A 25521-nucleotide genomic window follows, 5' to 3' on the forward strand; every position below is an offset into this window, starting at 1 on the left:
GTTAATGTGTATATTAATCCCATAAGGGATGGGTTGCCTATTGGCTATTTGACCATTTATTTAAATTAATTCGGTACCGCTTGCCGTGTGGAAGCAGAGAGAACAGTCTAACAATATTTTGTCCCTTCCTCTGACACCACCTGGTAGAGGTCCTAGACAGCAGGAATCTCAGCCCCAGTGACCTACTGGGCAGTACTCCACACCCACTCTTGAAGCTCTCAACTCGCTTTCCTGTAGTCCACCATCTTCTTGGTCTTGCTGACATTAAGGGAGAAGTTGGTCTAGCACCAGTATACTGTAGGTAGGGGTAAAGGATAGATAGACAGTAGCACCAGTATACTGTAGGTAGGGGTAAAGTGACTAGATAACAGGATAGATAATGCCAGGTCTCCGACCTCCCTGTCGGCTGCCTGACGGCCGGTGATCATTCCTACCACAATTATGTCAAACTTGGTGATGGAGTCCTGCGCCGCCACGCAGTCGTGGGTGAACAGGGGTACAGGAAGGGACTAAGCACACACCCCTGAGGGGCCCCCATGTTGAGGATGAGCATGGCGAATGCATTGTTGCCTACCATTATCACCTGGAGGTGGCACGTCAGGAAGTCCAGGATCCAGTTGCAGGGGGGAGGTGTTTAGTCCCAGGGTCCTGAGCTGGGTGATTAACTTGGAGGGCACTATGGTGTTGAATACTGAGCTGTAGTCAATGAACAGCACTCTCATTTTCTTCCTCTTGTCCAGGTCAGAGAGGGCAGTGTGGAGTTCAATAAATATTGTGTCATCTGTGGATCTGTTCGGACGGTAGGCGAATTGCAGTAGGTTCAGGGTGTCTGGGATGATGGTGTTGATGTGAGCCATGGCCAGCCTTTTAAAGCATTTCATGGAGCGAAATCAGCTGTCCGTAACAGCTGGTACTTTCATGCATGGTTCAGCGTTGCTTGCCTCAGCTCGTCAGGTAGGTTCGCGTCGCTCGGCAGATCGTGGCTGGGTTTCCTTTTGCAATCCGCGATAGCTTGCAAGAACTGCCGTTGACCGTCAGAGTCAGATCCATTGACCGTCAGAGTCGGTGTCGTAGGGTTCAATGTTAGTCCTGTGTTGACGCCTTGATGGCTCGGCGGAAGTCGTATAGGATTTCCAGATTAGTGTCCCGCCATTTTGAAAGCGTCAGCTCTAGCCTGCATGGCATGTGCTTACGGTCACTGAGGGGACGTTGTCGCTGCACTAAGTAATTCTCTTTTTTGCGTCTGCTGAATACTTTCCACCTAGTTCTATACTGCAACTCAGGAGGAACGAGCCATGAGCTAAGAACCGGGAAACACCGATTTAGACTACTAGAACATATTGTATGACAGTATATACACACAAACTCAGTTTAAATGGGAATGATTTGATATTGATTCGTCTCCAGTAACTGAGTACTGATGTTCAACCGTTGACTAGTTTAACTGCCAGTATCAAATGTCTGCCAGTGTTGAACGTTAAAGCCGGCCTCCAGACTTGGCCCGGGACACACTGATAAGGTCTGTGACACTGTGATTGTGTATCAGCTGATGTGACATTGTACAGCCTCTTTGGCTGATGTTTAGAGAACATTTGGTGCTGTCTTGATTTAATATATACACAATGCCTTGTCAGAGGACACCCATTAGACATTCTCTCTGCTTCCGAGTCTCCCTGTTACAACTTGTAATTAGAACTAAATTATTTATGATAGACTATATCTGTGACTGCGCTTCTCTTTCGTTCACCTGAAAATCCCCTTTATTAAACACCTTAACCTTTTAAGTGTTTCACAAGCTCCATGACAACCCAGAACACTTCCTCCCCATTTCCTAGATCAAATCAGGTTCATGATTTGCATGAATAAAATATGGTGACTGGCAAGTGGCAAACAATGAAACCTCTAAAAGAAACAGTTAAGTTTCCATCATGACCCCGTTATAGAATCCCAACTGTAGACAATCTTCATCAGTTTATGAAGCTCCTCTTTCCAGACGCTTTTCACACCTGAAATCTCTAACTCCACTGTAAGACAGATGTTTACCTTCGTGATAATATACAAATTTAAAAAAAGACTAAATAGGATTGATTGCTCCTTTAAAACTTTTCTTTTTATGTATTAGTAATAATTATGTCAAAAAGGAACAAGATTGTTGTGGAAGTTCAACTTTCCCCTCCCTATCCTGCCAACAGTTGGTTCACCTTTACATTGCATGGGTATCTCACGCTATTAAACTAGCCCATTGCCCTAGTCAGACTTACCTGGCCGCTTACCGGTGTTGTGCTATACTCCACAGCGCGCTAACAGGTTTCACTCTAGTTCTGTGTTGTACCTGTGCTGGCACAGAGTCAAAACAGACATGACCTAACACTACCCTCCAGTGTGCTAACAGGTTTCATTCCAGTTCTAGCTGGGCTGTACCGGTGCTGGCACAGAGTCAAAACAGACAGACAAAACCTACAGGCTCATTGTGATAAGTGACTCTGCTGTAGTCTACTGCTCTACTTTACAGTCTACTACATGCTGCTGGAGAAACAGCACCAGGACTTCCTTCCTAGTCATTTCAGTTACACTAATCCGTCTCAAACTTAGTCTACACATGAACAAAAAAGGTATTGACTTGCAAGCACTGATACACACGGCAGGTTACCTGATTAAGCACTTGGCTTCACGCAACCAGGTAAGCTCCAACCACAATAAGTAGACAGATGGTCTCGTCAGACCAGTCAGTAATATCCCCGTTGGTTGATCAACGAGGATCTTCAGTTCAGCTATACCTCCGTTCTTTCAAAGCAAGAGAACACTACTTCTGTATTTTCAAACCCAGCCAATCACTCACACAGCAGGAACAACCTCCCCACTGTACCTGCCCCTCCCAGGTGGAAGAGTCAAAGAGCGCCCATACACAGATTGTCCCTCAACATTTTACTGCCCATCTGCTAAAGCTAACTGCAAATGATAAGGATGCATCCCTTGTGATGTTCATAAAGAGAGAGATGACGTAAAACTGGAGCAGGACAATAGCAGTTGGACCTGTGTCTGGCCTTGTGGCCCACAAAACACCGTGTTTACATAAACCAGTACAGGTATAACACGGTTCTCTACAGGTGCACAACAGGACACAGGTTGGACGGCATTCCATTTGACAAACCCCGTGACAGGTGAGTCCCATACAAATAGAACATCTGGCTGTCCGGACAATAGAAATACATCTCAGAGGAACGAACAAGAAGAATGCACTTTTAATCCCGATTTAGTGATTTAGAGCTTTTGTCAAATTTCAGGAGAGTAGTTTTGAAAAGTGCTCACATGCCAAAATGGGTATGAAAAATGTACTGTTTCTCCATTATGTGTGTGTGTGTGTGTAATGTCCTGCAAAAACTAAATGTTATCGTGTTACGTAACAGCCTGATTCTAAAATTGAGAAATACAACTTAATCTTTCTATCTACACACCCCATAATGACAAAGCAAAAACCGGTTGACATTGTTTTTTAAGATACAGAAATACCTCATTAACGTACAGTTGAAGTCAGAAGTTTGCATACACTTCGGTTAGAGTCATTAAAAATCATTTTCAAACCACTCCACACATTACTTGGTAACAAACTATAGTTTTGGCAAGTCGGTTAGGACATCTACTTTGTGTATGACACAAGTAATTTTTCCAACAAATATTAACAGACAGATTATTTCACTTATAATTCACTATATCACAATTCCAGTGGGTCAGAAGTTTACATCCACCAAGTTGACTGTGCCTATAAACAGCTTGGAAAATTCCAGAAAATTATGTCTTGGCTTTAGAAGCTTGATAGGCTAATTGACATCATTTGAGTCAATTGGAGGTGTACCTGTGGATGTGTTTCAAGGCCTACCTTCAAACTCAGTGCCTCTTTGCTTGACATCATGGGAAAATCAAAAGAAATCAGCCAAGACCTCAGAAAAATAATTGTAGACCTCCACAAGTCTGGTTCATCCTTGGGAGCAATTTCCAAACGCCTGAAGGTAACACGTTCATCTGTACAAACAATAGTATGCAAGTATAAACACCATGGGACCACGCAGCCGTCATAACGCTCAGGAAGGAGACGCGTTCTGTCTCCCAGAGATGAACGTACTTTGGTGCGGAAGGTGCAAATCAATCCCAGAACAGCAGCAAAAGACCTTGTGAAGATGGAGGAAACCGGTGCAAAAGTATCTATATCTACAGTAAATCGAGTCCTATATCAACATAACCTGAAAGGCCGCTCAGCAAGGAAGAAGCCACTGCTCCAAAACAGCAATAAAAAAAGCCAGACTGCGGTTTGCAACTGCACATGGGGACAAAGATCTAACTTTTTGGATTAATGTCCTCTGGTCTGATGAAACAAAAATAGAACTGTTGGACATAATGACCATTGACCAGGTGCTTCTCGTTTGGGGTTTTAGGCTGGGTTTCTGTACAGCACTTTGAGATATCAGCTGATGTACGAAGGGCTATATAAATAAATTTGATTTGATTTGATTTTGATTTGTTATGTTTGGAGGAAAAAGGGGGAGGCTTGCAAGCCAAAGAACACCATCCCAACCGTGAAGCACGGGGGTGGCAGAAAATAAATAAAAAGCTGAAAAATTCTGACAATTCTCATTCTTAAAAAAAAAAAAGTGGTGATCCTAACTGACCTAAGATAGGGAATTTTTTACTGGGATTAAATGTTAGGAATTGTGAAAAACTGAGATTAAATGTATTAGGTTAAGGTGTATGTAAACTTCTGATTTCAATTATAAGTATTCAGACCCTTTGCTACGAGACTCAAAATTGAGGTCAGGTCCATCCTGTTACCATTGATCATCCTTGAGATGTTTCTACAACTTGATTGGAGTCCACCTGTGGTAAATTCAATTGATTGGACATGATTTGGAAAGGAACACAGTCTATATCAAAAAGGTTCCAAAGTTGACAGTGCATATCAGAGCAAAAATCAAACCATGAGGGCGAAGGAACTGTAAATAGAGCTCCTAGACAGGATTGTGTTGAGGCACAGATCTGGGGAAAGGTACCAAAAATGTGTCTGCAGCATTGAAGAACCCCAAGAAAACAGCGGTCTCAATCATTCTTAAATGGAAGAAGTTTAGAACCACCAAAGACCCTTCCTAGAGCTGGCAGCCCGGGCAAGCTGAGCAATCGGAGGAGAAGGGGCTTGGTCACGGAGGTGACCAAGAAAACACAACACCAATCAAACCTTTATGGTAGTGTGGCCAGACAAAAGCCACGACAGCAGCTTGGAGTTTGCCAAAAGGCACCCAAAGGAGTCTGACCATGAGAATCAAGATTCTCTGGTCTGATGAAACCAATATTGAACTATTTGGCCTGAATGCCAAGCGTCACATCTGGAGGAAACCTGGCACCATCTCTACGGTGAAGCATGGCAGCATCATACGATGGGGATGTTTTTCAGCGGCAGGGACTGGGAGACGAGGCAGGATCGAGGGAAAGAAGAACAGAGCGAAGTACAGAGAGATCCTTGGCTTAAACCTGCTCCAGAGCGCACAGGACTAGAGAGAGCGTGAGAGGTTTAGGGTTAGGTTTTTTGGGTTAAGGTTAGGGGTAAGAGTACAGGTTACGGTTAGGTTTAGGGAAAATAGGATTTTGAATGAGACTGAATTGTGTGTCCCCACAAGGTTAGCTGTACAAGACTGTGTGTGTGTGTGTTTTAGAGGTCGCATTGTGAAGTCCACACATTGCAATAGGGGGGCAGGGGTCAGCAGCAACAACGGAGGGAGAGAGAGCGATAGGAGGGCAGGGGTCAGCAGCGACAACGGAGGGAGAGAGAGCGATAGGAGGGCAGGGGTCAACAGCAACAACGGAGGGAGAGAGAGCGATAGGAGGGCAGGGGTCAACAGCAACAGAGGGAGAGAGCGATAGGGGGGCAGGGGTCAACAGCAACAGAGGGAGAGAGCGATAGGGGGGCAGGGGTCAACAGCAACAGAGGGAGAGAGCGATAGGAGGGCAGGGGTCAACAGCAACAGAGGGAGAGAGCGATAGGGGGGCAGGGGTCAACAGCAACAAACAGCTTGACAGAGACGGCTGTTAGACCTGATGTGTTGCTACACATGAGCTCAGCTAGCCAACGTCGCCATGACATCGCCTACAAGTTTGATCGGGGGAATTCTATTGGAGAAGCAGTTTCTTCATAGGGTAGGGTATCTGCCGACGATGTCTCTTTGCTAGCAGTGGAGGCAAACTCAAACATTGAAAAGCAACCTAGCTTGTAAATGGTCAAGAAACACCGGAACAAAAATCTCACTCCCAGACTTTAAATTAAAGTAAACTATTATGCCTGTGCACTTTGCTTCTAAAATCAAATCTTTCAGTGATTCACTCAATGCACACAGCCCACCAGTGCTGTTGCATGAGGTGAAATAGCTGTAATTTTAGGATTCAGATATCTTTGAATTATCAGAAAACAGCAGAAATACGTAACAGCTACTGCAGCATTTATGCTACTATAAATCAAAGGGCCATACTTGACTCTTTTTTTTTATGCCAGCAGCAGACCACTCTGCATCCCACTGATGGCTTGCCTCTGAAGCTAAGTAGGGTTGGTCCCTGGGTGGGAGACCAGATGCTGCAGGAAGTGGCGTTGGAGGGCCGAGCAGTGGCGACTAGCTCAGTGCTTTCTGTGGTGGTGGGCCAGCTCCAAAATGCAGGCGTTTCAGCCTAGCTCAGTGCTTTCTGTGGTGGTGGGGCAGCTCCAAAATGCACGTTTCAGCCTAGCTCAGTGCTTTCTGTGGTGGTGGGGCAGCTCCAAAATGCAGGTGTTTCAGCCTAGCTCAGTGCTTTCTGTGGTGGTGGGGCAGCTCCAAAATGCAGGTGTTTCAGCCTAGCTCAGTGCTTTCTGTGGTGGTGGGGCAGCTCCAAAATGCAGGTGTTTCAGCCTAGCTCAGTGCTTTCTGTGGTGGTGGGGAGCTCCAAAATGCAGGTGTTTCAGCCTAGCTCAGTGCTTTCTGTGGTGGTGGGCCAGCTCCAAAATGCAGGCGTTTCAGCCTAGCTCAGTGCTTTCTGTGGTGGTGGGGCAGCTCCAAAATGCAGGTGTTTCAGCCTAGCTCAGTGCTTTCTGTGGTGGTGGGGAGCTCCAAAATGCAGGTGTTTCAGCCTAGCTCAGTGCTTTCTGTGGTGGTGGGCCAGCTCCAAAATGCAGGCGTTTCAGCCTAGCTCAGTGCTTTCTGTGGTGGTGGGGCAGCTCCAAAATGCAGGTGTTTCAGCCTAGCTCAGTGCTTTCTGTGGTGGTGGGGAGGCGGGAAATATGGAGCGTAAGAGCTGGTAATGTTCTCTAGTAAAGTCGTGATTGGCTCAGTGTTCTGTTCGCTCATGGCGACACTACGTCACCGCAAAATCGTCAGGGAGCGCTCAAATTCTAGGCCCTTGGTTGCTACTTTAGAAATACATTCGAAGTGCCCATCCAAGAAGGACATTGGCCACAGGTCAAATCACCTTACATGTACAGTAGCTTTGATTGGACTGATCATGTCAACATACTTTCAAAATCTTATCTAGCTGTCATCATGAATCAAGTCGACAATATACTGGCAAATCCTTAGCAATCCTTGTCATATAAAGATAGATAAAAAAGTATCGGTGCTAATCGGTCATAAACATTACACAACAAGTTGGAAATTGCAAATTCAACAATGAGCGTTCTGGAAAGAATCAGTGGCTAACTGCAAGCTTTGTAAAGCAATCACTATCCTGCTATTCAGTGGAGTGGGTGTGTGGTCCAAGTCTGGGTTTAAGGGTCTCTTTTCCAGGCTTAAAATTATAAACATTCAACATTGGCCATGCTGTCAATCCAGCATGACTTCTGCCGCGTTCAAAACAGGGAAAATACGTTTTGAACAGTCATCCAACTGGGAATTCCAAGTCGGGAACTCGGGCCTCTTTCTAGAGCTCCAACCTGAAGATCACTGACGTCATGATTCAACTGTGTTTTTTCCCCTTGAGTTCAGAGTTGTTTTTGAAAGCATCATAAATCCAGAGAATATCAGACTGATGACAAAGTTATGACAAAATTTGCCCACGAAGGACCACCTTCCTGTTCAAGTGACCACAGCAAAACAAGATGAGACCAAAAATGTATAGTATGCTGCTGCATAAATGTAATATACCAGGGAGATATCTTGTAGCTAAGTAATTGTTGTGTAATAAGATGTTAGTTGCCCATGTGCCTCATCCTAATAATTTGGTCTATTTAGCACTCTTCGTTTTACCTACTGTTCTGACTTTGTGGTGCACATGTAGTCTAACCTGTTTTAGAGTAATATAATTGTCTGCTTATATGTCCCCGTTATTTATCCTACGGTTTTGACTTGGTGTACAGCAGAGCTGCACAACCCTCTTCCTGGAGATCTACTGTTCTGTAGGTTCAGTCCAACTCTAATTTAGCATATCTGATTCTGCTAGTTAAGGTCTTGTTGAGCAGCTAAGAAGTAGAATTAGGTGTGTTAAATTAGGGATGGACTGACAACCCACAGGAAGGTAGATCTCCAGGAAGAGGGTTGTGCAGCACCGGCGTACAGGGAGAATACCGTAAAAAAAAGTCCCATGTTCTGAATTCTGTTGCTGTACATTTCAAAAGTGCTAAACAAAGTTGACGAAGTCAGTCCTAGCTCACTCGTTAATGTCTTAATCGAAATTGCGGAGTGCCTCTTACTCGCTCGTCGTCCCCTTACGCCACAGCTTGTACATCACAATTGTCAGAAGAAACCGCATTTGTTTAAGCACACAGATGGGCTCTGTGAGGAGACGCAGAAACAGTGTGGGGGCTGAGCAGCTGTCTCAGTCATCCCAACCTCCTCGTCGTCTACCTCTCCTCCTCCTCCTCCTCCTCCTCCCTCCATCCATCTCATACAGCAAGAGACCCCTCCGCTGGTCTCCTAGCGACCCCATCGCTGCTCGTTGGTAACAACAGTTGAATGGTAATGGTAGAACTATCGGCTACATATTAGTACTACTTGCACGAATTTAATTAACCTGTCTACTACTTACTCTGATCGTCGTCGAGCCTCCATGCCGTCAGGTAGAAACAGCTTGATTGTAGACACTATGCAGCCATGAGTGACTGGAACACACAAACAGGTTATATTAACACCACCACCAAAATCCTATATAAACAATATCACCAACAGTAAAGATTCACTGATAAAGCTCTGGGAAAAATGACAGTTAGAAGATCCATGTAAAATTTGCATTCTCCCACAGTCTCTAAAGCAGGGTAAACATCTGTCTAATACAAGCAGGCCAACATACAGCAGGTCCAGTCTAATACAGGCAGGCCAACACACACAGCAGGTCCAGTCTAATACAGGCAGGCCAACACACACAGCAGGCCCAGTCTAATACAGCAGGTCCAGTCTAATACAGGCAGGCCAACACATACAGCAGGTCCAGTCTAATACAGGCAGGCCAACATACAGCAGGTCCAGTCTAATACAAGCAGGCCAACACATACAGCAGGTCCAGTCTAATACAGGCAGGCCAACATACACAGCAGGTCCAGTCTAATACAAGCAGGCCAACACACACAGCAGGTCCAGTCAAATACAGGCAGGCCAACACACACAGCAGGTCCAGTCTAATACAGGCAGGCCAACACACACAGCAGGTCCAGTCTAATACAGGCAGGCCAACACACACAGCAGGTCCAGTCTAATACAGGCAGGCCAACACACACAGCAGGTCCAGTCTAATACAGGCAGGCCAACACACACACAGCAGGTCCAGTCTAATACAGGCAGGCCAACACACACAGCAGGCCCAGTCTAATACAAGCAGGCCAACACACACAGCAGGTCCAGTCTAATACAGTCAGGCCAACACACACAGCAGGCCCAGTCTAATACAAGCAGGCCCACACACACACAGCAGGTCCAGTCTAATACAAGCAGGCCCACACACACAGCAGGCCCAGTCTAATACAAGCAGGCCAACACACACAGCAGGTCCAGTCTAATACAAGCAGGCCCACACACACACAGCAGGTCCAGTCTAATACAAGCAGGCCCACACACACAGCAGGCCCAGTCTAATACAAGCAGGCCAACACACACAGCAGGTCCAGTCTAATACAAGCAGGCCAACACACACAGCAGGTCCAGTCTAATACAGGCAGGCCAACACACACAGCAGGTCCAGTCTAATACAGGCAGGCCAACACACACAGCAGGCCCAGTCTAATACAGGCAGGCCAACACACACAGCAGGCCCAGTCTAATACAGGCAGGCCAACACACACAGCAGGCCCAGTCTAATACAAGCAGGCCAACACACACAGCAGGCCCAGTCTAATACAAGCAGGCCCACACACACAGCAGGCCCAGTCTAATACAAGCAGGCCAACACACACAGCAGGCCCAGTCTAATACAAGCAGGCCAACACACACAGCAGGCCCAGTCTAATACAAGCAGGCCAACACACACAGCAGGTCCAGTCTAATACAGGCAGGCCAACACACACAGCAGGCCCAGTCTAATACAGGCAGGCCAACACACACAGCAGGTCCAGTCTAATACAGGCAGGCCAACACACACAGCAGGTCCAGTCTAATACAAGCAGGCCAACACACACAGCAGGTCCAGTCTAATACAGTCAGGCCAACACACACAGCAGGCCCAGTCTAATACAAGCAGGCCCACACACACAGCAGGCCCAGTCTAATACAAGCAGGCCAACACACACAGCAGGCCCAGTCTAATACAAGCAGGCCAACACACAGCAGGTCCAGTCTAATACAAGCAGGCCAACACACACAGCAGGCCCAGTCTAATACAAGCAGGCCAACACACACAGCAGGCCCAGTCTAATACAAGCAGGCCAACACACACAGCAGGCCCAGTCTAATACAAGCAGGCCAACACACACAGCAGGTCCAGTCTAATACAGCAGATCCAGTCCAATACAAGCAGGCCAACACACACAGCAGGCCCAGTCTAATACAAGCAGGCCAACACACACAGCAGGCCCAGTCTAATACAAGCAGGCCAACACACACAGCAGGCCCAGTCTAATACAAGCAGGCCAACACACACAGCAGGCCCAGTCTAATACAAGCAGGCCAACACACACAGCAGGTCCAGTCTAATACAGCAGATCCAGTCCAATACAAGCAGGCCAACACACACAGCAGGCCCAGTCTAATACAAGCAGGCCAACACACACAGCAGGCCCAGTCTAATACAAGCAGGCCAACACACACAGCAGGCCCAGTCTAATACAAGCAGGCCAACACACACAGCAGGCCCAGTCTAATACAAGCAGGCCCACACACACAGCAGGCCCAGTCTAATACAAGCAGGCCCACACACACAGCAGGCCCAGTCTAATACAAGCAGGCCCACACACACAGCAGGCCCAGTCTAATACAAGCAGGCCCACACACACAGCAGGCCCAGTCTAATACAAGCAGGCCCACACACACAGCAGGCCCAGTCTAATACAAGCAGGCCCACACACACAGCAGGCCCAGTCTAATACAAGCAGGCCCACACACACAGCAGGCCCAGTCTAATACAAGCAGGCCCACACACACAGCAGGCCCAGTCTAATACAAGCAGGCCAACACACACATCAGGTCCAGTCTAATACAAGCAGGCCAACACACACAGCAGGTCCAGTCTAATACAAGCAGGCCAACACACACAGCAGGTCCAGTCTAATACAAGCAGGCCAACACACACAGCAGGTCCAGTCTAATACAGGCAGTGTTGGCCGCTACATGTACCATAACGGTGGACGTATTTCCCAGAAGGCCCCCATTTAACACAACTGAGGGATTTAAGACTAGACACCAGAGTAATCTCTGGTAGACATGATAGACATTATTCCCAATAATGTGTCTCTCTAACTTGAACCGTTTAAGATAATATTCACTATGACCAACACCGTCTATAACAACCTGCCACTACCCAGCTGGCCTGAACAACACTGTCTATAACAACCTGCCACTACCCAGCTGGCCTGAACAACACAGTCTATAACAACCTGCCACTACCCAGCTGGCCTGACCAACACAGTCTATAACAACCTGCCACTACCCAGCTGGCCTGAACAACACAGTCTATAACAACCTGCCACTACCCAGCTGGCCTGACCAACACAGTCTATAACAACCTGCCACTACCCAGCTGGCCTGACCAACACAGTCTATAACAACCTGCCACTACCCAGCTGGCCTGAACAACACAGTCTATAACAACCTGCCACTACCCAGCTGGCCTGACCAACACCGTCTATAACAACCTGCCACTAGCCAGCTGGCCTGACCAACACAGTCTATATCAACCTGCCACTACCCAGCTGGCCTGACCAACACCGTCTATAACAACCTGCCACTACCCAGCTGGCCTGACCAACACCGTCTATATCAACCTGCCACTAGCCAGCTGGCCTGACCAACACAGTCTATATCAACCTGCCACTAGCCAGCTGGCCTGACCAACACAGTCTATATCAACCTGCCACTAGCCAGCTGGCCTGACCAACACAGTCTATAACAACCTGCCACTAGCCAGCTGGCCTGACCAACACAGTCTATAACAACCTGCCACTAGCCAGACCATCACTGTCTATAACAACCTGCCACTAGCCAGCTGGCCTGACCATCACTGTCTATAACAACCTGCCACTACCCAGCTGGCCTGACCATCACTGAAAGAGAAGACTCTCAGGAACGCATCGGTTTCCCCTCTACAACTCTGATGTGTACCATCCATACACTTGATGTGTGTGTACCTTTGCGCGTGTTCTCTGTGACGTCAACCCCAAACTGGATGGTGTCGCCAGAGAGGACCTCGCAGGGGGGGCTTTCCTCAGACCCCCGGCTCAGACGCTGGCTGTTGATGAACGTTCCGTTACTGCTTTTAGTGTCCTGGAGGTAGAACTGTAGGAAACACAAGAAATAACAGAATTATAATCGGAAATACTATAGTAACCACGGGAATATACAACAGGATATGTACAGTATATAGGTGGAACGAAGCACGTATTTCAACCAAACCATTCAGTACAAGGAATCCGAATGAATACTGAAAATATATACAGTACCAGTCAAAAGTTGACACCTACTCATTCAAGGGTTTTTCTTTATTTAGACTAGTTTCTACATTGTAGAATAAATAGTGAAGACATAAAAACTATGAAATAACACTTAGGGAATCATGTAGTAAAAAAAATTAAAATTAAAAAAAGAGATCAATATATTTTACATTCTTCCAGGTAGCCAGCCTTTCCTTTATGACAGCTTTGCACTCTGGGCATTTTCTCAACCAGCTTCACCTGGAATGCTTTTCCAACAGTCTTGAAGGAGTTCGCACATATGCCGAGCACTTGTTGGCTACTTTCCTTCAGTCAGAGGTTCAACTCATCCCAAACCATCTCAATTGGGTTGAGGTCGGGTGATTGTGAAGGCCAGGTCATCTGATGCAGCACTCCATCACTCTCCTTCTTGGTCAAATAGCCCTGACACAGCCTGGAGATGGGATGGCGTATCGCTGCAGAATGCTGTGGAAGCCATGCTGGATAAGTGTGCCTTGAATTTTAAATAAAAATCATAGACAGTGTCACCAGCAAAGCACCTCCACACAATAACACCACCTGTGGAACCACACAGTTGGAAGCAAAAATATAAAATTTGGACAGACCAAAAGGACAGATTTCCACCAGTCTAATGTCCATTGCTTGTTTCTTGGCCCAAGCAAGTCTCTTCTTATTGGTGTCCTTTAGTAGTGGTTTCTTTGCAGCAATTCAACCATTAAGACATGATTCATGCGGTCTCCTCTGAACAGTTGATGTTGAGATGTGTCCGTTACTTGACCTCTGAAGCATTTATTTGGGCTGCAATCTGAGGTGCAGTTAACTCTAATGAACGTATCCTCTGCAGCAGAGGGAACTCTGGGTCTTCCTTCCTGAAGCGGTCCTCATGAGAGACAGTTTCATCATAGCACTTAGTTTTTGCGACTGCACTTGAAGAAACATTCAAGTCCTTCAAATGTTCTGTATTGACTGACCTTCATGCCTTAGGATAATGGACTGTCGTTTGTCTTTGCTAGTTTTAGCCATAGTCTTATTTGGTAAAAGACCAAGTCCGTATTATCTTCTGTACACCACCCCTACCTCGACACAACAATGCAGCCTTCCAGTCGCAGAACGCAGCCTTCCAGTCGCAGAACGCAGCCTTCCAGTCGCAGAACGCAGCCTTCCAGTCGCAGAACGCAGCCTTCCAGTCGCAGAACGCAGCCTTCCAGTCGCAGAACGCAGCCTTCCAGTCGCAGAACGCAGCCTTCCAGTCGCAGAACGCAGCCTTCCAGTCGCAGAACGCAGCCTTCCAGTCGCAGAACGCAGCCTTCCAGTCGCAGAACGCAGCCTTCCAGTCGCAGAACGCAGCCTTCCAGTCGCAGAACGCAGCCTTCCAGTCGCAGAACGCAGCCTTCCAGTCGCAGAACGCAGCCTTCCAGTCGCAGAACGCAGCCTTCCAGTCGCAGAACGCAGCCTTCCAGTCGCAGAACGCAGCCTTCCAGTCGCAGAACGCAGCCTTCCAGTCGCAGAACGCAGCCTTCCAGTCGCAGAACGCAGCCTTCCAGTCGCAGAACGCAGCCTTCCAGTCGCAGAACGCAGCCTTCCAGTTGCAGAATGCAGCCTTCCAGTTGCAGAATGCAGCCTTCCAGTTGCAGAATGCAGCCTTCCAGTTGCAGAATGCAGCCTTCCAGTTGCAGAATGCAGCCTTCCAGTTGCAGAATGCAGCCTTCCAGTTGCAGAATGCAGCCTTCCAGTTGCAGAATGCAGCCTTCCAGTTGCAGAATGCAGCCTTCCAGTTGCAGAATGCAGCCTTCCAGGTGACAACCTCATGAAGCTGGTTGAGAGAATGCCAAGAGTGTGCAAAGGGGAGGCAGGAAGCCTAGTGGTTAGAGCGTTGGACTAGTAACCGAAATGTTGCAAGATCGAATCCCCGAGCTGACAAGGTTAAAATCTGTCGTTCTGCCCCTGAACAAGGCAGTTAACCCACTGTTCCCCGGTAGGCCGTCATTGAAAATAAGAATTTGTTCTTAACTGACTTGCCTAGTTAAATAAAAGGTTAAATAAAATAGTGTGCAAAGCTGTCAAGGCAGAGGGTGTCTTTGTAGAATCTCAAATATATTTTGATTTGTTTAACACTTATTTTTTGGTTACTACATGATTCCATAAGTATCATTTCATAGTTTTGATGTCTTCACTATTATTCTACTATGTAGAAAATAGTCAAAATAAAGAAAAACCCTTGAATGGGTACGTGTCCAAACCTGACTGGTAATATATATTAATATGTAAAACGTTAACAGTATGTCCCAACGCACAACGAGAATAGATTAAGCAGCTGCCAACACCTCAAATATGTTGACATATTTACGACATCATCCCAGTATCTCCACCACCGGATCAAGAAAGAAAAAAAAAAAAAGTCTCCCCTCTGCATTCAAGAAGCCATGGCAGCTGGTTCTACAAGAGCAATGTGTTTTTAGCCACAGCTATGCATCCATTCTGGGGTGGTTTAGAAGAATCGGGTGTATGTTCAGCACCTTGTGAAAGTGCTCAAGCCACTTTACAAACTTCGCCCTTCTGCACCCATTTCAGCAAAACAGGTAGCACCCGCTCTATGTAAACGAGCTAAAAGCCAAAGCAGTCTATGAATTAGCCAATACACCCTGCGTTACTCTTACTACAGATGAATGGGCCTCCAGGGCTACTTAACAGTGACTAGCCATCGCATTACCCTGGTGTGGGAAATAACAAATACCGTTGCCACGGACACACCGCCTTTAGGAGTGTCACACTTCTCTCTACAGTGGAAAACATAGGCCTATACTATTTACATATCGATTTCACTATTTATTTTAGTGTTGTTGATGAGTAATAGTGGTGTTTTCATTTCAGTAAATACAAAGTGTTGTTATTCCTGATGGAGCTCTCATCAGGCCCCACACACACATACCTCATGATCATATGGAATCAGGAATTCCAATAATTTGTTATTTTAGAAAATAATTTAACTGTTATCATTTCATTTTCCTGCTGTATCAAAACCGAACCCTAACATACCGAACTGTGGGTTTGGTGAAACATCACACCCTATCCTAACCAACGGGTTGGTCACAGCTTCCAGGAGAACAGAAGTAGACAAAACCAACAGGGTTGCCAGAACGAGCGGGTCCCTCCAGGTTGCCAGAACAAGCGGGTCCCTCCAGGTTGCCAGAACAAGCGGGTCCCTCCAGGTTGCCAGAACAAGCGGGTCCCTCCAGGTTGCCAGAACAAGCGGGTCCCTCCAGGTTGCCAGAACAAGCGGGTCCCTCCAGGTTGCCAGAACAAGCGGGTCCCTCCAGGTTGCCAGAACAAGCGGGTCCCTCCAGGTTGCCAGAACAAGCGGGTCCCTCCAGGTTGCCAGAACAAGCGGGTCCCTCCAGGTTGCCAGAACAAGCGGGTCCCTCCAGGTTGCCAGAACAAGCGGGTCCCTCCAGGTTGCCAGAACAAGCGGGTCCCTCCAGGTTGCCAGAACAAGCGGGTCCCTCCAGGTTGCCAGAACAAGCGGGTCCCTCCAGGTTGCCAGAACAAGCGGGTCCCTCCAGGTTGCCAGAACAAGCGGGTCCCTCCAGGTTGCCAGAACAAGCGGGTCCCTCCAGGTTGCCAGAACAAGCGGGTCCCTCCAGGTTGCCAGAACAAGCGGGTCCCTCCAGGTTGCCAGAACAAGCGGGTCCCTCCAGGTTGCCAGAACAAGCGGGTCCCTCCAGGTTGCCAGAACAAGCGGGTCCCTCCAGGTTGCCAGAACAAGCGGGTCCCTCCAGGTTGCCAGAACAAGCGGGTCCCTCCAGGTTGCCAGAACAAGCGGGTCCCTCCAGGTTGCCAGAACAAGCGGGTCCCTCCAGGTTGCCAGAACAAGCGGGTCCCTCCAGGTTGCCAGAACAAGCGGGTCCCTCCAGGTTGCCAGAACAAGCGGGTCCCTCCAGGTTGCCAGAACAAGCGGGTCCCTCCAGGTTGCCAGCACAAGCGGGTCCCTCCAGGTTGCCAGAACAAGCGGGTCCCTCCAGGTTGCCAGAACAAGCGGGTCCCTCCAGGTTGCCAGAACAAGCGGGTCCCTCCAGGTTGCCAGAACAAGCGGGTCCCTCCAGGTTGCCAGAACAAGCGGGTCCCTCCAGGTTGCCAGAACAAGCGGGTCCCTCCAGGTTGCCAGAACAAGCGGGTCCCTCCAGGTTGCCAGAACAAGCGGGTCCCTCCAGGTTGCCAGAACAAGCGGGTCCCTCCAGGTTGCCAGCTGTCCTGGACATGTAGTGGTTGTGTGGTGGAGAGAAGCACCTGCATTCAACACAGGAGCGCCGTGTTCTGGTGTGTTCCCAGGTAAAGCCAGGCCGCGTGCACTGTTCTGGTGCGTTTTGAGGTAAAGCGTGCCGGGTGGTGCGTTTTGAGGTAAAGCGTGCCGGGTGGTGCGTTTTGAGGTAAAGCGTGCCGGGTGGTGCGTTTTGAGGTAAAGCGTGCCGGGTGGTGCGTTTTGAGGTAAAGCCGAGCAGGGTGGTGCGTTTTGAGGTAAAGCCGAGCCGGGTGGTGCGTTTTGAGGTAAAGCCGAGCCGGGTGGTGCGTTTTGAGGTAAAGCCGAGCCGGGTGGTGCGTTTTGAGGTAAAGCCGAGCCGGGTGGTGCGTTTTGAGGTAAAGCCGAGCCGTATGGTTGCATTAGGAAGTACCTAAAAAAAGCTATTAGCATTCCAAAGGGCAGCAAACTCCACATGCAGTCATTAACACTGACTGCACTTTGCTGATCATGTTGCCGCACCTCCAACTCCCCACTGAGACACCCAGGTAACTGTTCCTAAGGAAGAGAATAAGGTGCTCTAATAACTCGCTCCAAATTAACACAATGACAGACACGTTCCTTTCCCCACTGACACACACTGGAAGAGTTGAGGATAAGGTGCCCTAACAAGTGTTACTGAGGACGGGGATAAGGTGCCCTAACAAGTGTTACTGAGGACGGGGATAAGGTGCCCTAACAAGTGTTACTGAGGACGGGGATAAGGTGCCCTAACAAGTGTTACTGAGGACGGGGATAAGGTGCCCTAACAAGTGTTACTGAGGACGGGGATAAGGTGCCCTAACAAGTGTTACTGAGGACGGGGATAAGGTGCCCTAACAAGTGTTACTGAGGACGGGGATAAGGTGCCCTAACAAGTGTTACTGAGGAAGGGGATAAGGTGCCCTAACAAGTGTTACTGAGGAAGGGGATAAGGTGCCCTAACAAGTGTTACTGAGGAAGGGGATAAGGTGCACTAACAAGTGTTACTGAGGACGGGGATAAGGTGCCCTAACAAGTGTTACTGAGGACGGGGATAAGGTGCCCTAACAAGTGTTACTGAGGACGGGGATAAGGTGCCCTAACAAGTGTTACTGAGGACGGGGATAAGGTGCCCTAACAAGTGTTACTGAGGACGGGGATAAGGTGCCCTAACAAGTGTTACTGAGGAAGGGGATAAGGTGCCCTAACAAGTGTTACTGAGGAAGGGGATAAGGTGCCCTAACAAGTGTTACTGAGGAAGGGGATAAGGTGCACTAACAAGTGTTACTGAGGACGGGGATAAGGTGCCCTAACAAGTGTTACTGAGGACGGGGATAAGGTGCCCTAACAAGTGTTACTGAGGACGGGGATAAGGTGCCCTAACAAGTGTTACTGAGGACGGGGATAAGGTGCCCTAACAAGTGTTACTGAGGAAGGGGATAAGGTGCCCTAACAAGTGTTACTGAGGAAGGGGATAAGGTGCCCTAACAAGTGTTACTGAGGAAGGGGATAAGGTGCCCTAACAAGTGTTACTGAGGACGGGGATAAGGTGCCCTAACAAGTGTTACTGAGGACGGGGATAAGGTGCCCTAACAAGTGTTACTGAGGACGGGGATAAGGTGCCCTAACAAGTGTTACTGAGGACGGGGATAAGGTGCCCTAACAAGTGTTACTGAGGACGGGGATAAGGTGCCCTAACAAGTGTTACTGAGGACGGGGATAAGGTGCCCTAACAAATGTTACTGAGGACGGGGATAAGGTGCCCTAACAAGTGTTACTGAGGACGGGGATAAGGTGCCCTAACAAGTGTTACTGAGGAAGGGGATAAGGTGCCCTAACAAGTGTTACTGAGGACGGGGATAAGGTGCACTAACAAGTGTTACTGAGGAAGGGGATAAGGTGCCCTAACAAGTGTTACTGAGGAAGGGGATAAGGTGCCCTAACAAGTGTTACTGAGGACGGGGATAAGGTGCCCTAACAAGTGTTACTGAGGACGGGGATAAGGTGCACTAACAAGTGTTACTGAGGACGGGGATAAGGTGCCCTAACAAGTGTTACTGAAGACGGGGATAAGGTGCACTAACAAGTGTTACTGAGGACGGGGATAAGGTGCCCTAACAAGTGTTACTGAGGACGGGGATAAGGTGCCCTAACAAGTGTTACTGAGGACGGGGATAAGGTGCCCTAACAAGTGTTACTGAGGACGGGGATAAGGTGCACTAACAAGTGTTTCTACGGAGTTTATATCTGTCTCTATCAATTGACGACTAGAGGTCAACCCATTCAAAGTTTAAGAAATCGGTAAATCTGCATTTTTGAATTAACAAAAGCGCATTCGCGGAAAAAAAGCAGTCGTTGCACAAATGTACCTAACCAGAAACATCAATAACTTTCTTAAAATCAATACACAAGTATATTTCACTGAAAGAATAAACGTATTGTTTTCGATATGATAGTTTCCGGTTTTGACCTTATTAACGACCAGCGGCTCGCTCGTATGTGTGTTTATTTTTTATAATGAAGTCTGATTTGATAGAGCCGTCTGAGCGGTGATAAGCAGCAGCAGGCTCGTAAGCATTCAATCAAACAGCACTTTCCTGCATTTGCCAGCAGCTCTCAGCCATGTTTGAGGCACAGCGCTGTTTATGACTTCAAGCCAATCATCTCCAGAGATTAGACTGGCTATACTATAGTGAACATCCAATAGTCAAAGGTATTTGAAATACAAATGGTATAGAGAGAAATAGTCCTATAATAACTACAGCCTAAAACTTCTTACCTGGGAATATTGAAGACTCCTGTTAAAAGGTGTTATATTAATGCTGGTGGTTGCATTTGTTCTCACGTTCTGAGCAAGGAATTTAAACATTAGCTTTTTTACATGGCACATAATGCACTATTAACTTTCTCCTCCAAAAGTGTTTTTGCATTATTTAAACCAAATTGAACATGTTTCATAATTTTTTTTAAGCTAAATTGATTTTGTATTATATTAAGTAAAAAAAAAATATATATATATATATATTAGTGTTTTGTTCATTCAGTATTGTTGTAATTGGCATTACAAATATATATAAAAAATAAAAAAATGCATTAAATAAATAAAAATGATAAAACATTAAACAAAAATCATAATAAATTGGGCTTTTTTTGGGGTTAAAATAAAAATCGGTAGACCTCTAATGACAACATGCCAGATCCCATCCCATCAGCCCAATAAACTATTAAAGGGATACTTTGGGATTTTGTCAATTAAGCCAATTATCTTCTTCCCCAGAGTCAGATGAACTTGTGGATACCATTTATATAGGTCTGTGTAGTTTGAAGGAAGTAGCTAAATAGTTAACGCAATGCCTGGAAGTCTATGGTACCTAATAGCATGCCATCACTAGTTAGCACAAAAATGGAAACAACCTCTGACCTTCCTTCATACCGGATATAGGAGGCATAAAAAAAATGGTATCCTTGAGTTCATCTGACTCTGGTGAAGTCGATGAGAACAGACATTGTAACCACTTCACTATGTGGTAGTGAGAGACCAGACAATGTACATCCCAAATGATATCCTATAAAATTAGCACTACTAGCCTATTGGCCTTGGTCAAAAGCAGTGCACTAAATAGGGAATATGGTGTATACATTTAAAAATGTTGAGTTAAGGAGAGAGTGGTTGATGCACAAGGCATGTCTCTTCAGAATGACGTCTCTCCCGCCAAATCTTATGTATGTCAGTAAAAAAAATAAAACGATATAGGTAAAATCCTAGAGGAAAACCTGGTTGCCTGTTACCCACCAGACACTAGGAGATGAATTTACCTTTCAACAGGACAATAACTTACTACACAAGGTCACATGTACACTGGAGTCGTTTACCAAGAAGACAGAGAATGTTCACGAGTTACAGTTTGACACGTTGCCATGGCAAGATGTGAAAGTGGTTGTCTAGCAATGACCAATAACCAATTAAGAACTACCAAGTTTGAAGAACTAAGAAAAGAATAGATGTGGAAAGCTCTTAGAGATATTTACCCAGAAAGACTCACTGCTGTCATCGCTGCCAAAGCTGATTTCAACATGTATTGACTTCGAAGGATGAATACTTATAACAATCTTGATTTTTAGATTGTTATATTTTTCTTCACAACCGTGATTTTTTTTTTATAGATCGTTGACAAAAAAAACGACCATTTAATCCCACTTTGTAACAAAATGTTGAAGACAAGGGGTGTGAATACTTTAACGAAGGCAGTAGAATTTCAAAATCTGCTACCATAACTTCATGACTTTAAGGACACAAAAAAAGCCTAGAGGAAAAGTCTGATCGTCAACGTAGGCTAATTCTATGACAAGCGAATTATGCATTGCAACTATTAAAAAGACTTAAACTTAAAATACCTGGTTTACTGTCTTGCATTGACATTTACAGGTAGATAACTTACAAAATCTCTTTTCCCTACCACTGTTGGTCTCTGCTCCATCAGCTATCTGTAAGCTAGGCTGTGTGTGTGTGTGTGTGTGTGTGTGTGTGTGTGTGTGTGTGTGTGTATATAGCGCTCTCTCAGCAGATCTATATCAACACTGAACAAAAATAAAACATGTAAAGTGTTGGTCCGATGTTTCATGAACTGAAATAAAATAATCTCAGGAATTTTTCCCATACGCACCAAAACCTTATTCCTCAAATGTTGTTGTGTACTAATTTGTTTACATCCCTGTTAGGGAGCATTTCTGTTTTGCCAAGACAATCCATCCACCTGACAGGTGTGGCATATCAAGAAGCTGATTATACAGCATGGCCATTACACAGGTGCACCTTGTGCTGGGGACAATAAAAAAAGGCAACTCAAATGTGCAGTTTTCACAACACCAGAAGTCTCAACTGCAGACTACGTGTAACCACGCCAACCCGGGACCTCAACATCCGGCTCCTTCACTTGCTGGATCATCTGCCTGCTCATCCTCACCAGGTTCTTGACCCAACTGCAGCTAGGTGTTGTAACCGACTTCAGTGGGCAAATGCTCACCGTCGATGGACACGGGCACGCTGGAAAAGTGTGCTCTTCACAGATGATTCCCAGTTTGAACTGTTCCCGGGCAGATAGACAGCGTGTATGGCGTTGTGTGGACGAACAGTTTGCCGATGTCAACATTGTGCTCAATGGTGGTGGGGTTATGGTATGAGCAGGCATAAGCTACGGACAACAAAATTGCATTTGAAATCGATGGCAAATTGAATGCACAGAGATACCGTGATGAGATCCTGAGGCCCATTGTCGTGCCATTCATCCGCCTCCATCACCTCATGTTTCAGCAGGATAATGCACAGCCCCATGTCGCAAGGATCTGGTCACAATTCCTGGAAGCTGAAAATGTCCCAGTTCTTCCATGACCTGCATACGCACCAGACATGTCACCCATTGACCAGGTTTGGGATGCTCTGGATCGATGTGTACGACAGCGTGTTCCAGTTCCCACCAATATCCAGTAACTTCGCACAGCCATTGAAGAGGAGTGGGACAACATTCCACAGGCCACAATCAACAGCCTGATCAACTCTATGTGAAGGAGATGTGTTGTGATGCATGAGGCAAATGGTGGTCACACCAGATACCGACTGGTTCTGATACACGCCCCTACTTTTTTTTTTTTTGAAGGTATCAGTTCTCAGCCATGTGACATCTATAGATTAGGGCCTAATTTCTTCATACAAACTGTAACTCGGTAAACTCTTTATAATTACATTTTGCCTTTATATTTTTGTTCAGTGTATATCACTAGCACATGTACCTTTTTTTACCATTACTAATCTGTTTAAGATCATTTCTGTTATTAATGCATTCAATATACACTACATGACTAAATATGAAGACACCTGGTCGTTGAACATCTCATTCCAAAATCATGGACATTAATATGGAGTTTGTCCCCCCTTTGCTGCTATTAACAGCGTTCACTCTTCTTGGAACATTGCTGCGGGGTACTTGCTTCTATTCAGCCACAAGAGCATTAGTGAGGTGTGGCACTGATGTTGGGCGATTGGGCCCAACTCACAGTTGCCGTTCTAATTCATCCCGAAAGTGTTCGATAGGGTTGCGGTCAGGGATCTGTGCAGGCCAGTCAAGTTCTTCACAACGATCTCGACAACCCATCTGTATGGACGTCGCTTTGTGCACGGGGGATTGTCATGCTGAAACAGGAAAGGGCCTTCCACAAACTGTTGCCACAAAGTTGGAAGCACAGAATCGTCTAGAATGTCATTGCATGCTGTAGGGTTAAGATTACCCTTCACTGGAACAATGGGGCCTAGCCCGAACCAGCCCCAGACCATTATTCCTCCTCCACCAAACTTTACAGTTGGCATTATGCATTGGGTCAGGTAGCCTGGCATGTGCCAAACAGATTCATCCACCGCACTGCCAGACGGTGAAGTGTGATTCATCAATCCAGTGAACCCGTAACCACTGCGCCAGAGTCCAATAGGGACGGGCTTTACACCACTCCAGCCGATGCTTGGCATTGTGATCTTAGGCTTATGTGGCACTACTCAGCCATGGAAACCCATTTCTTGAAGCTCCCAGGCAAGACTAGGCAAGTCAGTTAAGTACAAATTCTTATTTACAATGACTGCCTATACACGCCAAACCCTGTAACCCGGACGACGCTGGGCCAAATGTTACTCCCGATCACGGCCAGTTGTGATACAGCCTGGGATCGAACTCGGGTCTGCAGTGTGAACTCTGGCACTGCATAGCAGGGCCTCAGACTGCTGCACCACTCGTTTTGATGCTGACTTTGCTTCGAGGCAGTTTGGAACTCAGTAGTGTTGAAACTGGACAGATGACCTTACCACGCTATGCTCTTCAGAACTCTCGTTCTGTGAGCTTGTGTGCCCTACCACTTCACAGCTGAGCTGCTGTTGCGCCTAGACGTTTCCACTTCATAATAACAGCACTTACAGTTGACCGGGGCAGCTCTAGCAGGGCAGAAATTTGACAAACTGACTTGATGGAAAGGTAGCATCCTATGATGGTGGTGCCATGTTGTAAAAAGTCACGGAGCTCTTCAGTACGGGCCATTCTCCTGCCAATGTTTGTCTATGGAGAGTGTATGGCTGTGTGCTCAATTTTATATACACCTGTCAGCAACGGGTGTGGCTGAGTAAGCCGAATCCACTAATTTGAAGGGGTGTCCACATACTTTTGTATATTATGAAAGTAATATCCTGTTCCCATTGACAGAGTGGACACGTTGCTTGCAGAGCTGACAACCTATGCCACACTTGAGGGAAAAAAAGGTTTTTGGTTTATTTAAAATTACATTTACAACAAGTTAAGTCAATTTATTCAATGTGTTTTGTTTGGAGTGCTTATGTAAAAATGTGGAGTAAGGACATGGACCAGATTACGTAGCTGGCCTGCAAACAAAATATATTAAATGGGTCTATTTATTAAATGTCTGAACTCCACACTACTAATGAGCTTGCGGAGCTTAAGTCTTTATTTATACAGCCATTGAGAATTACAATAGTTCCTCCCTTTGATAAGCGCTGAGCCTGTGTGGATCCAGAGGAAATGTTATAAAATACCAGATTTCTTCTTATCCCTTTCAGAAATACAGCTGTGTCTGTCCGGAGCTCACTGGCATATGAAAACACTGAGGGCCCAGAATAGTTGATTCAATGTTGCAAGGCCCGACCCAGTTGATTCAATGTTGCAAGGCCCGGCCCAGTTGATTCAATGTTGCAAGGCCCGGCCCAGTTGATTCAATGTTGCAAGGCCCGGCCCAGTTGATTCAATGTTGCAAGGCCCGGCCCAGTTGATTCAATGTTGCAAGGCCCGGCCCAGTTGATTCAATGTTGCAAGGCCCGGCCCAGTTGATTCAATGTTGCAAGGCCCGACCCAGTTGATTCAATGTTGCAAGGCCCGACCCAGTTGATTCAATGTTGCAAGGCCCGACCCAGTTGATTCAATGTTGCAAGGCCCGACCCAGTTGATTCAATGTTGCAAGGCCCGACCCAGTTGATTCAATGTTGCAAGGCCCGACCCAGTTGATTCAATGTTGCAAGGCCCGACCCAGTTGATTCAATGTTGCAAGGCCCGACCCAGTTGATTCAATGTTGCAAGGCCCGACCCAGTTGATTCAATGTTACAAGGCCGGGCTCAGTTGAGACAAGTTTGTTTAACATGAACAATCC

General features: G+C 46.7%; 1 protein-coding gene across 16 annotated transcripts in view; it reads right to left on the reverse strand.

Annotated features, from left to right (window-relative positions):
- The window catches only part of slmapa (sarcolemma associated protein a), a 144939-nt gene that overhangs the window by 98296 nt on the left and 21122 nt on the right, over window positions 1-25521 (reverse strand). For 14 of the 16 annotated variants that reach the window (XM_031825847.1, XM_031825846.1, XM_031825843.1 and 11 more), the window contains exons 2-3: window positions 12770-12917; window positions 9028-9100 (exon numbers count right to left, since the gene is read on the reverse strand). In XM_031825847.1, coding sequence (XP_031681707.1) covers window positions 9028-9100; window positions 12770-12917 — 221 coding nt within the window. Of the gene's footprint in view, window positions 1-2650; window positions 2941-9027; window positions 9101-12769; window positions 12918-25521 lie in introns of those variants that run through there. The other 2 variants (XM_031825849.1, XM_031825853.1) reach the window with 2 other exon arrangements.

The sequence above is a fragment of the Oncorhynchus kisutch genome, linkage group LG5 (assembly GCF_002021735.2).
Source record: "Oncorhynchus kisutch isolate 150728-3 linkage group LG5, Okis_V2, whole genome shotgun sequence".
NCBI classification, from domain to species: Eukaryota; Metazoa; Chordata; class Actinopteri; order Salmoniformes; family Salmonidae; genus Oncorhynchus; species Oncorhynchus kisutch.